A 12228-nucleotide genomic window follows, 5' to 3' on the forward strand; every position below is an offset into this window, starting at 1 on the left:
GTCAGATTCTTTTGGGAATTTTTGGAAAAGAGAGAAAATTTTGAAAAAGGAACATAAAATAAAATATGTTATCAAATCCTAACTCCCCCACTAACCACTCAACCTCAACTACCTCAGAATCCCAAAACCATCGAAACTCTACCATGCAACCGAGTAAAAAAAATAACATTCACGCTCACGCAGGGACTCAAACACTGGACCTCTAACACACTAACTCTCTTACCACTCAAACCAGCAAGCTTATTATGATACAAATTAACAGACAATTTTATATAAGCGACTTAAGAAAGGTAAAGTTTGGATTCTAAAATAACAAAATTTTCCAAAGAGTGAGACTTGAACCCAATACCTCACACACACACCCAGAACACTTAATCACTGAACCAGATACATATTCTGTGTCAAAATTTACAAAAATAGAAATAAATTAAGTGGGGCGTTACAACTCTACCCAACTAAAATAAATTTTGACCTCAAAATTTACCTAATCCGATTAGATGAGGATATTGCTGACACATTGAGTCCTCAGGTTTCCACGTGGCTTCCTCCGTACCATGACTCTGCCACCGAACCTTTTACAAACAGAATGGACTTCCTCCTCAGAACCTTAACATCTCGATCCAAAATCTGAACTGGCTCTTCCACAAAAGTCAAATCTGGTCTAACATCGATCTGCTCAATAGAGACAACGTGAGATGGATCAGATCGATATTGCCTCAACATAGAGATGTGAAACACATCATGGATACAGTCTAACTCTAGAGGTAGCTCCAACTGATAAGCGACCGGTCCCACACACTTTAGAATTCGATACGGCCCAATGAACCTAGGGCTCAACTTGCCCTTACGACCGAATCTCAGAAATTTTTTCCACAGAGAAACCCTAACAAACACGAAGTCACCCACAGAGTACTCAATATCTCTCCTCTTCAGATTTACATAAGACTTTTGTCTATTAGAAGCTGCCTTCAGACGATCCCGAATCAGTCTAACTTTATCTTCAGTATCGAAAACCAACTCAGGACCCAAAATCTGACGCTCACCCAACTAGTCCAACATAGCGGAGTACGACACTTACGACCATACAAAGCCTCGTAAAGTGCCATCTAGATGCTAGACTGGAAACTGTTGTTGTAGGGGAACTCAGCTAGCGACAGAAAATCCTCTCAACTACCTCAGAAATCTATTACACAACTCCGAAGCATATCCTCTAATATCTGAATCGCCCTCTTAGATTGACCATCGGTCTGAGGATAGAACGCACTAGTCCAATCTCAAACCCAGAGCCTCATGCAATTTCTTCCAGAACCGAGAAGTGAAGCGAGGATCCCTGTCAGAAATTATCGAAATAAAAACCCAATGCAGTCTTACAATCTCAGAAACATAAAGGTTCGCTAACTTTCGCAGGGAGTAGTCCGTTCAAACCAGAATAAAATGAGTGGACTTTGTCAATCTATCCACGATGACCCAAACAGAATCCTTCTTAGTGGGTGTCAAGAGCAACCCACTAACAAAGTCCATCGTCACCCTTTCCCACTTCCATATAGGAATCTTAACGGGTTGCAGCAAACCTAAAGGCAATTGGTGCTCAGCCTTAACCTGCCGGCACATCGGACAACGAGCAACAAAATCTGTAACCTCACATTTCAAACCCGACCACCAGTATAGTTCACGAAGATCACGATACATTTTATTACCACCGGGATACATAGCATAAGGGCTACTATGCGCCTCCCTCAAAATCGACTACCTCAGATCAGAATCATTTGGCACACAAATTTGACCTTGAAAACACAAAACTCCATCCTTATTCAGTCAAAAATCAAAAGTACTACCACTCTCAATCTGATGAAACTGCAAACTTAGAGACTCATCCCCTAACTGCTTATACCGAATATGATCAATCGAAGTCGACTTAACTTGCAACTCGGCTAATAGACCTTTATCATCAAAAAGACTAAGACGAGTGAACATCGCTCTCAAATCAGTCATCGCTCTACGACTGAGGGATCGGCCACCACATTGGCCTTACCAGGATGATACTCTATCATGCCGTCATAATCTTTGAGCAGCTCAATCCAGCGGCGCTGTATAAGATTCAACTCCTTCTGAGTAAGAAGGTATTTGAGGCTCTTGTGATCGGTGTAGATGATACATCTCTCACCATACAGATAGTGCCTCCAGATCTTTAACGCAAAAACCACAGCAGCTAGCTTGAGATCATGCGTCGGATAATTCCCCGCATGTGTCTTAAGCTTACGGGATGCATAAGCCACAACCTTACCATCTTGCATCAGTATGCATCCCAAATCGATGTGTGACGCATCAATGTATACCACAAATTTTTTACCAGATCCAGGCTGTATCAGAATAGGGGCCTGAGTCAGAACAGCCTTGAGCTTCTCGAAACTTGATTGTTGAACATCAGCCTAGAAAAAAAGAACTCCCTTGTGCGGAAGCTTAGTCAAAAGAGCTGCAATCAGAGAAAACCCCTTGATACACCATCGATAATAACCCGCAAGACCCAAAAAACCACGACTTTTAGATACATTCTTAGGTTGTTTCCAATCAAGCATAGCGTCAATCTTTCTCGGATCAACTCGGATCCCCTCAGCAAAAACCACGTGCCCTAAAAAAGTTACCTCTCGCAACCAGAACTCATACTTGTTCAACTTAGCATAGAGTTGTTTCTCTCGGAGTATATGAAACACTACTCTAAGATGTTCATCATGCTCATCCTTGGTCTTAGAGTAAACTAGAATATTGTCGATGAAGACCACGACGAAATGATCCAGATATGGCTGAAAGGCTATATTGATCAGATCCATGAATGCAGCCGGAGTATTCATCAGACCAAAAGGCATAACTAGAAACACATAATGTCCATAACGAGTCCTAAATAAGGTCTTATGAACATCAACTTCCTTAACCTTAAGTTGATGATACCCAAATCAAAGATCTATTTTCGATAACACTGAACAAATCGTCTATCCTCGGAAGTGGATATTTATTCTTCACAGTCAATTTATTCAACTGTCGATAATCGATGCACATCCTCATGATGCCATCCTTTTTCTTTACAACTAGAATCGGTGCCCCCCATGGAGACACACTAGGGCGAATGAAACCATGATCCAGAAGCTCTTGAAGTTAAGCCTTAAGCTCTATAAGCTCCTTCGGTGCCATTCAGTAGGGAGCGATGCACACAGGAGCTGTACCCAGTAGAAGCTCAATGGCAAACTCACCTTCCCGATTTAGAGGTAAACCTGGTAACTCCTCAGGAAAAACATCCAAAAAATCCCTCACTGTTCTAATATCTCCGATAGAAAAGTCCCCTGAAACTAAAACACTGACGAAAGCCATATACGTCTCACACCCTTTTCGAACCAATTTCTCAACCACAAGAGCGAAGATCACGTTAGACAGATAATCTCGACGCTCACTGATCACAACCACCTCCTTATCATCCTTAGTCCTCAGAACAACCCTCTTACTCACACAATCTAAGCTAACTCGGTGCTCAACCAACCAATCCATACCCAAAATTAAGTCGAACTCCGCAAACAATAACTCCAATAGATTTGCCAGAAATACAACCCCTTGCACTACTAACAGAACATTCCTATAAAGTCTATGAACTCGAACAAACTGCCCCAACGGACTCAGTACAATAATTTCACTAGAAGTGCTCTCAACAGAAATCCTTAGGTTTTTGGAAACAGTACTAGCTACATAGGAGTGTGTACAACCTATGTTTATCAGAGCAGTATAAGGTACATCAAAAGTAAAGATTGTACCGGTGATAACATCAGGAGCATCTCTATCCTCTCAGCGTCAAACAACATAAATAGTGCAGGCTACCTCACCTCAGTCTGATTAGCACATCTGCCTGGTGCTCTCTGTCTTCGGCCCATACTATTACCAACCCTAGTCAGTCCACGAGCCCTAGGTGACTACTAAACTTCCCTTTGGGGCTGTACAGAACCCGGTCCTGAAGCTTGCATCTGATTAGCCTGTTGTCGGCACTCTCTAATACGATGCTCCAAGGATCCACACCTCAAACAAGCCCTAACCTCCTCCAACACTCACCCGGATGACGTCTACCATAATCACTACATGGTTGAATCCCAGTAGAAGCAACAAGAACCCCTACTCTAACAGGCCCATCAGATCTGGCCCGTTTCTTAGGCCTCTGAATAGAATTAGAGGGCTCTGAATACTTCTTATTCTTGCCTCTCTCTCAGTCCCTATTCTGGCGCTCTATGCGCTTAACCTCTTCGACGATCTACACCTTATCTACCAAAACCGTGAACTCTCGCTCCCTCTGTGGAGTAATCAGTACCCTCAAATTATCCCTCAAGCTATCCTCAAAGCAAACGCATTTCTCACACTCAAATGTCACCATGCCTCGAGCGTAACGGTTCAATCTCAGAAACTCGGCCTCATACTCGACCACTGATCTATCACCTTGCGTGAGATTCATGAACTCACGCCTACGAGCATCCACATAGCTCGCCCTCACATACCTCCCCTGGAAAGCAGTCTTAAAGAAGTCCTAATTCAGACAATCCGACTGAGTACCCTCCTCAATCGATAACCACCACTGATATGCCTCGTCGCGAAGCAAAGAGGCTGTACCTTTAAGTTTCTGTTCAGGAGTACAATCTGTCGTTCATGATCCTCTAAGTGGCCTCCAACCAATACTCGACCACAATAGGGGCGACTCCAGTGCCACCCCTAAACAGCTCAGCACCATTGGACTGGAGTCGTTTAGTTACTGACCTACGGCCACCAAATCTAGAATGGGGTTCAGCGACCCTCTCTAATACCCTCAACATGGCTTGGGATAATACGTCGTCCCCAACTGAAGGGCTTTAAGACCCAGTCTCAGTAGCAGGCAAAACCGATGTCTCACTTGCGTCTAAATTTGGCACACTGCCCAGAGAGGAAGACACCGCTCGAGCCCTCTACGGCCTCTACCATACCCACGAATACCACGATCGCAAGTTCCACGAGTGCTCATTGCAAATTTCAAATTTTATCTACATTATAAAATTTTATACATCAGTTTCAATATTTATTAGCAGATATTTTATGTGTAAATTATCAGAAGACAGATATGTTTTCAGAGGTTTCAATCTCTAACTATTTCAGTACAGTTTCAGAAAGTACTAACTATAGTGTTTTCAGGATATTCTATATAAGTTCAGAAAAACTTACAGGATCGGCACCGGAGACTCGGTGTACCACATGCTTTCTCAAAATTATCCAAATTATTTAAAAATCAGTTCTTTTTGAAACACAATTTTCGAACCCAAAATTTCACATCTCGAGTTTTGCAACATGGCTCTAATACCACTAAATGTAACACCCCAAACCCAGCCTAGACGTTATGGCCAAATCTGGAGATGTCACAAAGAAGGGTTTTGAAAACAAAGTCGATACGATAAATCATTCCAGCTTTATAATTCATATTCGCTTATATCTATTGTCAAAAACATCATTTAATTAATGAATTTGCCAAAACGTGATTTACAGCGAAAGTTATAGAAAACAATGTTTTTGAAAATCTCGCTCGTAATTTTGAAAAACCTTTATTTTTGTAAAAACCATGGTTTTAGATATCCGTCGCAAATAAAATGTTAAAACGAAAATCCAAATCCCAAAATTAAACCAAATACTCCAGAGAGTCCAATTATTATAAAACTCAAGAAATAATCCTTAAATTAAAATAAAAACCATAAACTTAAATAATTTACGAACTCGTGGTCACTGTAAGGCTCTGTCACACCGGTCTGCCTAAGTCTGTGGATTACCTGAACAGAACAAACAAAAAAACGTGAGTTTTCGTAAATTTAGTGTGTAACCCAACAGAAATAGACATGTTATTCATATAGATATCACATACACAGTCAGATTCAGATTCGGACTTCAGTCCTTTATAGATTCAGATAATAGAACCAGATATGCAAAATAGATATACAGAATCCTACCCCCATCCTTTACACACCAACTCTGACCATCCCATCACACCATGTGGGGTTAGAAACACCCACCCATCCTTACACACCATATCGTGTCATTACGACACATATCAGATAATGTGCAGCCAAGCTGCCAGAATATAGGCGATGGTCGCCATACAGAACACTTCCTCCATGTAACACCCCTAGCCCGAATCCATCACCGAATTAGGATTACGAGGCATTACCTAACACAACACAGTCTAACACAGTCATTTATTACAACTCTTGTCTACTAATCATATCTCATATACAAACCGTACTTCTTTTCCGTGCAAACCAATTTAACAATACAATTCATACTCTGTAATTTAACCAAGTCATAACCATTCTACTATTCAAGTTTCGAACCAACTAACATACATTGAATAATATTACATTATAACAAACACATCCACTAACTAAATCATTACTCAAGCCGAATCTTATAACCAAACATTATCATACATATATACCTCGAAACATACTTTCCAAAAGAGCTTATAACATGACTGAATATACATAATAATTAGTATCTCTAACAAGCCATTTCGCATGGAAACTTATATACAATTCAAAATTAGCCATAGTCTATACATGCCATATGTCATAAAGCTTTCACAATACCGAAATGGTGATTGATAGTGTGACAATAAACCTTGACGATCCCCGAGCTCGAGCTACCTATATATATCTATAAAACAATGGAAGGATGCACAAAGTAAGCTTTGGAAGCTTAGTAAGCCATAAGAAAATAAATCATCTTAAGCTTTGGAAGCTTAGTAAGCCATAAGAAAATAAATCATCTCAATGATATTTATAATTCAATTCAACAAGGTCGAATTCAAATAAATCTGAAACACATATACATTTAACTAACTCGTATAAATTCATATTATCACATTAAGGACTAAACTTACCTTAATATTTCATGAACATACAACTTCACACATACCTGAACCATTTAGCTCAAATTCACATTCGGGATTGTTAAGAATGCACAAAAATCACATAAAGCTCATACAATGCCATATCCCGGATATGGTCTTACATGTTAACGCATATCGATGCCACTATCCCAGACAGGGTCTTATACGAATCATATACAATGCCAATGTCCCAAACATGGTCTTACACGTTTTCTCACTTCGATGCCAATGTCCCAGACATGGTTTTACACGAAGTCACACCTTGGAAGTCCTAATATCAAGACATCAATATCCAATACATTTCCTAAGGTTCATTTTCGACTTCGTAATTAAATCAATTCATCCACGAAACTAGTCATCCAATGCTCAAATCAATTCGGCAATATATATGTATACATTTACAAATCAATTCGGTAATATATATACATATACAAATCAATTCGGTAATTTATATCAATATACAAATAATTCGCAATGTATATCCATATACAAATCAATTCGATTATATTTATCTATATATAAATCAATTCGGTAATATATATCCATATACAAATCAACTCGGTAATTTATATCAATATACAAATCAATTCGGCAATATATATCCATATACAAATCAATTCTGCTATATTTATCTATATATAAATCAATTCGGTAATATATATCCATATACAAATCAATTCGGCAATATATAAAACATATACATTTGAATTCAAAAAAATTTATTTACTTATGCACTTAACTTGTACAGAAACGAACGGATCGGATCAACTACTCGTCAACTTTCGATTTCCCCTGATCTAAATCTAATTTGTTTCTTTCTTGACCTATATGAATTTAAATTTAACTCATTTAATCACCTATTCATTCAATTTCATCCAAAAATACCTATTTGGACATTTTTGCACTTTAGCCCCTAAAGTTTCACATTTGTTCAATTTAGTCCCTATTTCAAAAATACACAAAATTCACACAATTCAATATAACCCAAGCTTAGCTGAATTACTATAGTGCCCCTAGCAGCCCAAAACTTTCAATTATTTCACATTTTAACCCCTCAATTTGCATATTTGACAATTTAATCCCCATTTGACATTTTTGTCAAAAATCACTTTACAAAACATATTAATCTATCAACAATTAATCATTTTCTATCATCAACATTTAAAAACATCAAGCTATCATCAATGGCAACTCACAAATTCATTAACCAATTCAAAAATTTGGGCATGGGCTAGCTAGAACACGAAGCAACGATTTCAAAAACGTAAAAATTATCAAAAAATCGAGCTCAAACCGTACCTTAATCAAGCTATGTGTGTGCCGAACCCTAAGTGTTCATCAATGGTGTCTTTCTTCTTCAATATTCGCTCAAGGAGGAAAAGATGGACAAAATTTTAGCTTTGGTTTTATTTATTTTATCATTAATTTACTTATTTACTATTTTACCATTAAAAACATTAGTAATTACACCAAATGTCGCTCCACTATCATCCACTAACTCATAAATGGCCTGTTTACCACTTAAGGAACTTTACTATAATGTTCTATAGCTATTAGACACCTTTAGCTTATAGAACACAACTTTTACGCTTTACGTAATTTAGTCATTTTTACCAAATTAAGCATCCAAATAGTCAAATTTCTTTACGAAACTTTCACACATATATATTCACATGCTATAAATACCAAAAATAATATTAAAAAAATTTTAACCTTAGATTTGTGGTTCTGAAACCACTTTTTCGATTTTAACTAAAACGGGTTGTTACACTCCACATATACAAAACCCAACCTAGTCACAGATACAAATATAAAAGATACAGTAATCCCATGCATAACATGCTCATATACAGATGCCATATATATAATTAACAGAATAATTAGACAGGCATAACAGTGTCTTACTCAGAGTAGAATCTCAGGTCGCTAAATTTTAGGGTTTGGTTAGCCCTTACCGACCCTATGGTAGGCCCACAGTCGATCGAAATGACCCGTATAACCCTAGGAAAAATTTTAGAATTATGGGCCGACACGCCCATGTGGCCCACATACCCAGATTGGCCTCATCCGTGTGGCCCACACAACCTGGCCCAAAACTCACACGCCTTTGTGGCATGCCTGTGTGGACCCAAATGCCCAATTTGGCCTAGCTCGTATGGCCTACACGGCCACACCAACTCCACCACACGACCATGTCTTGCGCACAACCATGTCCTCGTCAAACATGCGACTGTGTCTCGCACACGACCAACCACACGGGCAGGCACATGCCTGTACGATGTCGACAGTATAGTCTTTTGGCTTTCTCCGAAGCTCAATTTTCTGCGTTTTGAGAACACACCTGGTTCGATTTTGATTGAAAAACACCTTTGAGCCACACAACACCTAAAATTGACCAATAAATCACCGAATTAGTCACTTAAATCATTACTAAACTGAACTACATCGAAATAGACAACCCTTTAATCCACCAAAACCCTTACGTTCAAACAAGTAATGGTGATTTCGTACAATTAAAGCGCAGATTGGAAGCCCCTTGCCCCTTGATCTTCTTCTAAGCACCAATTGAACCCGATTAACCAATGATTCACAAACCGAAACAATAATTACACTTACCAAACTTACCAGAAAGGCACAATGAACCTGAAATATTGAGATAAGAAAATATGACAGTAGATAGAAAAATGAAAAACAAAATTGTTAGAAAGGAAAAGGAAGGAGAAAGTGGCAGAGAACAGAAAGAAAAAATTAACATCAGATTCTTTTAGGAATTTTTGGAAGAGAGGAAATTTTGAAAAAATAAAAAATAAAAAATGTTATCAAATCCTAACTCCCCCACTAACCACTCAACCTCAACTACCTCAGAATCCTAGAACCACCAAAACTCTACCATACAACCGAGTAAAAATAATAACATTCATGATCGCAGAGGGATTCAAACACAGGACCTTTAACACACTAACTCCGTTGCCACTCAAACCAGCAGGCTCATTCTGATAAGAATTAACAAACAATTTTATATAAACCCACTCAACAAAGGTAAAGTTTAGATTCTAAAATAACAAAATTTTCCAAAGAGTGGGACTTGAATCGAAGACCTCATACACACACCCAGAACACTTAACCACTAAAGCAAATACACATTTTGTGTTAGAATTTACAGAAACAGAAATAAATTAAGTGGGGCGTTACATGACATGTTTCAATAATCATCATAATTGGTAGATCACATTCAATTGAGTGTAATTGGAACACTATGGCTTTTCAAATACACATACATTATTTAATTAATTTCTTATACAAGTTAATAAATAAATAAAATTTAATTTTAGGACTTGTATTTTACTCTTTTTCAAAATATAATTATATACTTAATAACTCAAACTCGACCCGATTGCCAGGTCCGAGCTACAGGATGTCACATTCATTGTCGAAGCAACTACGATCAACTATATTCAATGTAACACCCCACGTACAACTTGTTTATCGGATCCGGGTATGAAGCGTCACAATTGGACCTATACTTAATAATTGATATATAACAGTCTAAAAATAAAAACTATCCAATAATGAAATTTAAAATGATAATTCTTACAAGTAAGGCCCTAAGCCATTAAGTGTTGGGTCCTTCAATATTTGTATACAAAGAAACTCTAAACATTTAACTGAGGACTATTTGTCCTAAAGCCTAGATTCTAAGTATACCATCTGGCTTCATTCTTATTGATCATGTGGTGAAGCCTCCAATGGTACCCCTTCCTATGTGTATGACTTGACTGCGCGCGACCCTTAGAGGCGAAGCCAGAACAATTGTAAAGGATTAAATTTTTAATTTTTAATTTTAGTTTTTTATAGTCTATATCTTTATAATTTTTAAAGGATTAAATCAAATTTTTATAATTTTAGGGGGCCACAGTGCAATTTTACCTTTACTAATTTAAAATTTTAAAAAAATTTAGAGGGCTTAAATGGAAATTTTTCATTTTAGGGGGGGCTGAGGCCCATGCCAGCCCCCCTAGAATCGCCTCTGGCGACCCCCCAATCCTATCACTACCTGGCTGAGTCCCTCTTCTTAGTCCTCAATCAACTTCACTAATCGTGCGAACATTACAAAAGCCTAGTAAGTTCAAAAGAACTTAGTAAGTTCCTATGTTACATCATAATTTAACCCTATCACACAAGGGTAACAAATGTAAAGTAAATTAAACATAAAACATTTGAGGTCCTAGCGAACTTTTCACATCTGCTCTCTGACTGACTCTAGGGATGCCATAGCCGAACTATGGTCTTACACCCTTCTTATATCTTTCTCATGTCTCGGAGGACCCACCCATTTTTACTGTCCAAGTGGACTATCTCTTTTTTGTGTTTATTGTCCCAATGTACTATCTATGTTTTGTGTTTACTATCCCAGCGGACTATATCTGTTATGTGTTTACTATCCCAATTGGCTATCTCTGTGGATGCCATGGAGTCCTTCATCCATGGTTTTACACCTATCCACTATCCTGGTATACTATCAATTGATGTCATAGATTCTTTCATCCATGGTCTTACTCATTGTACCTGGCTACCATAGCAACTTTCATTTATGGTCTTACACCGATTACCTTATACCTTGTTGCCAGAGTGTCTTTCATCTGTTGTCTTGTACCATATACCTTTATTGTGTACTATGTTGCCATGGCATCTTTTATCCATGGTCTTACGCTACGTACCTCATACCAAACTGCCATAGCGTCTTTCATATATGGTTTTACGACATATATTGTCGTCATAGTGTCTCCCGAAGGACCAATCGATATCGTCGTCACGGTAAATACCATTTCATTGTTTAATTTCCCAATTATCCTCTCATTACCTCCTATACACCACCTAACATTGATGCTCAAACATCGTAGTGTTCCCTCTGCAAGGCCCAAAGCTTCGCCTGAGGCGGTAACTAATGGGTTCACTCCCCATTCGCATCCTAGCTTTATCTATTCCCTTAGGTTTACCCACAACTATGCAATGCATGCACATATCATCATATCTCATGTTCATGCAACCGTGGAAATCTTAAACAACGTAGACCAAAATAGTAGGTTTGGAGTCTGAAACTCACCTAAATTCTTATCGTTTTCATAACTTATTCCTTCTCTTGAGCACTAGAGCTTCCATTCTCTAGGAAATAGCTTACAACCAAAAATCCACTGGTTAAACTTACGATACATCTCAAAAACTTAAACTCTCATGACATGCACAACCCTTAAAATAGTTCTAAAGTTCTATAACTTTATTCAACGCACACAGAAGAG

General features: G+C 38.3%; 1 protein-coding gene across 1 annotated transcript; it reads right to left on the bottom strand.

Annotated features, from left to right (window-relative positions):
* Positions 1 to 1988: 1988 nt before the first annotated feature.
* LOC105795771 (uncharacterized) lies at positions 1989 to 5023 on the bottom strand. Its single transcript, XM_012625429.1, has 9 exons — positions 4981 to 5023; positions 4705 to 4864; positions 4582 to 4648; positions 4292 to 4531; positions 4090 to 4192; positions 3246 to 3749; positions 2550 to 2866; positions 2202 to 2429; positions 1989 to 2087 (listed from the first exon to the last, which is right to left on the bottom strand). The coding sequence occupies exons 1-9, from the start codon at positions 5021 to 5023 to the stop codon at positions 1989 to 1991; spliced, it is 1761 nt and encodes a 586-aa protein (XP_012480883.1).
* Positions 5024 to 12228: the final 7205 nt, after the last annotated feature.

This window comes from Gossypium raimondii, chromosome 3, assembly GCF_025698545.1.
Source record: "Gossypium raimondii isolate GPD5lz chromosome 3, ASM2569854v1, whole genome shotgun sequence".
In the NCBI taxonomy this organism is placed as follows: Eukaryota; Viridiplantae; Streptophyta; class Magnoliopsida; order Malvales; family Malvaceae; genus Gossypium; species Gossypium raimondii.

What these genes read in the sequence shown, in the direction of transcription:
- LOC105795771 (XM_012625429.1), bottom strand. Translation starts at nt 5,023, where the DNA reads ATGAGCACTCGTGGAACTTGCGATCGTGGTATTCGTGGGTATG. An exon ending in TCACGGTTTTGGTAGATAAG is followed by an intron (nt 4,193 to 4,291) that starts GTGTAGATCGTC and finishes AATTCTATTCAG; the next exon opens with AGGCCTAAGAAACGGGCCAG. An exon ending in TTTACCTCTAAATCGGGAAG is followed by an intron (nt 2,867 to 3,245) that starts GTGAGTTTGCCA and finishes ATGTGTTTCTAG; the next exon opens with TTATGCCTTTTGGTCTGATG.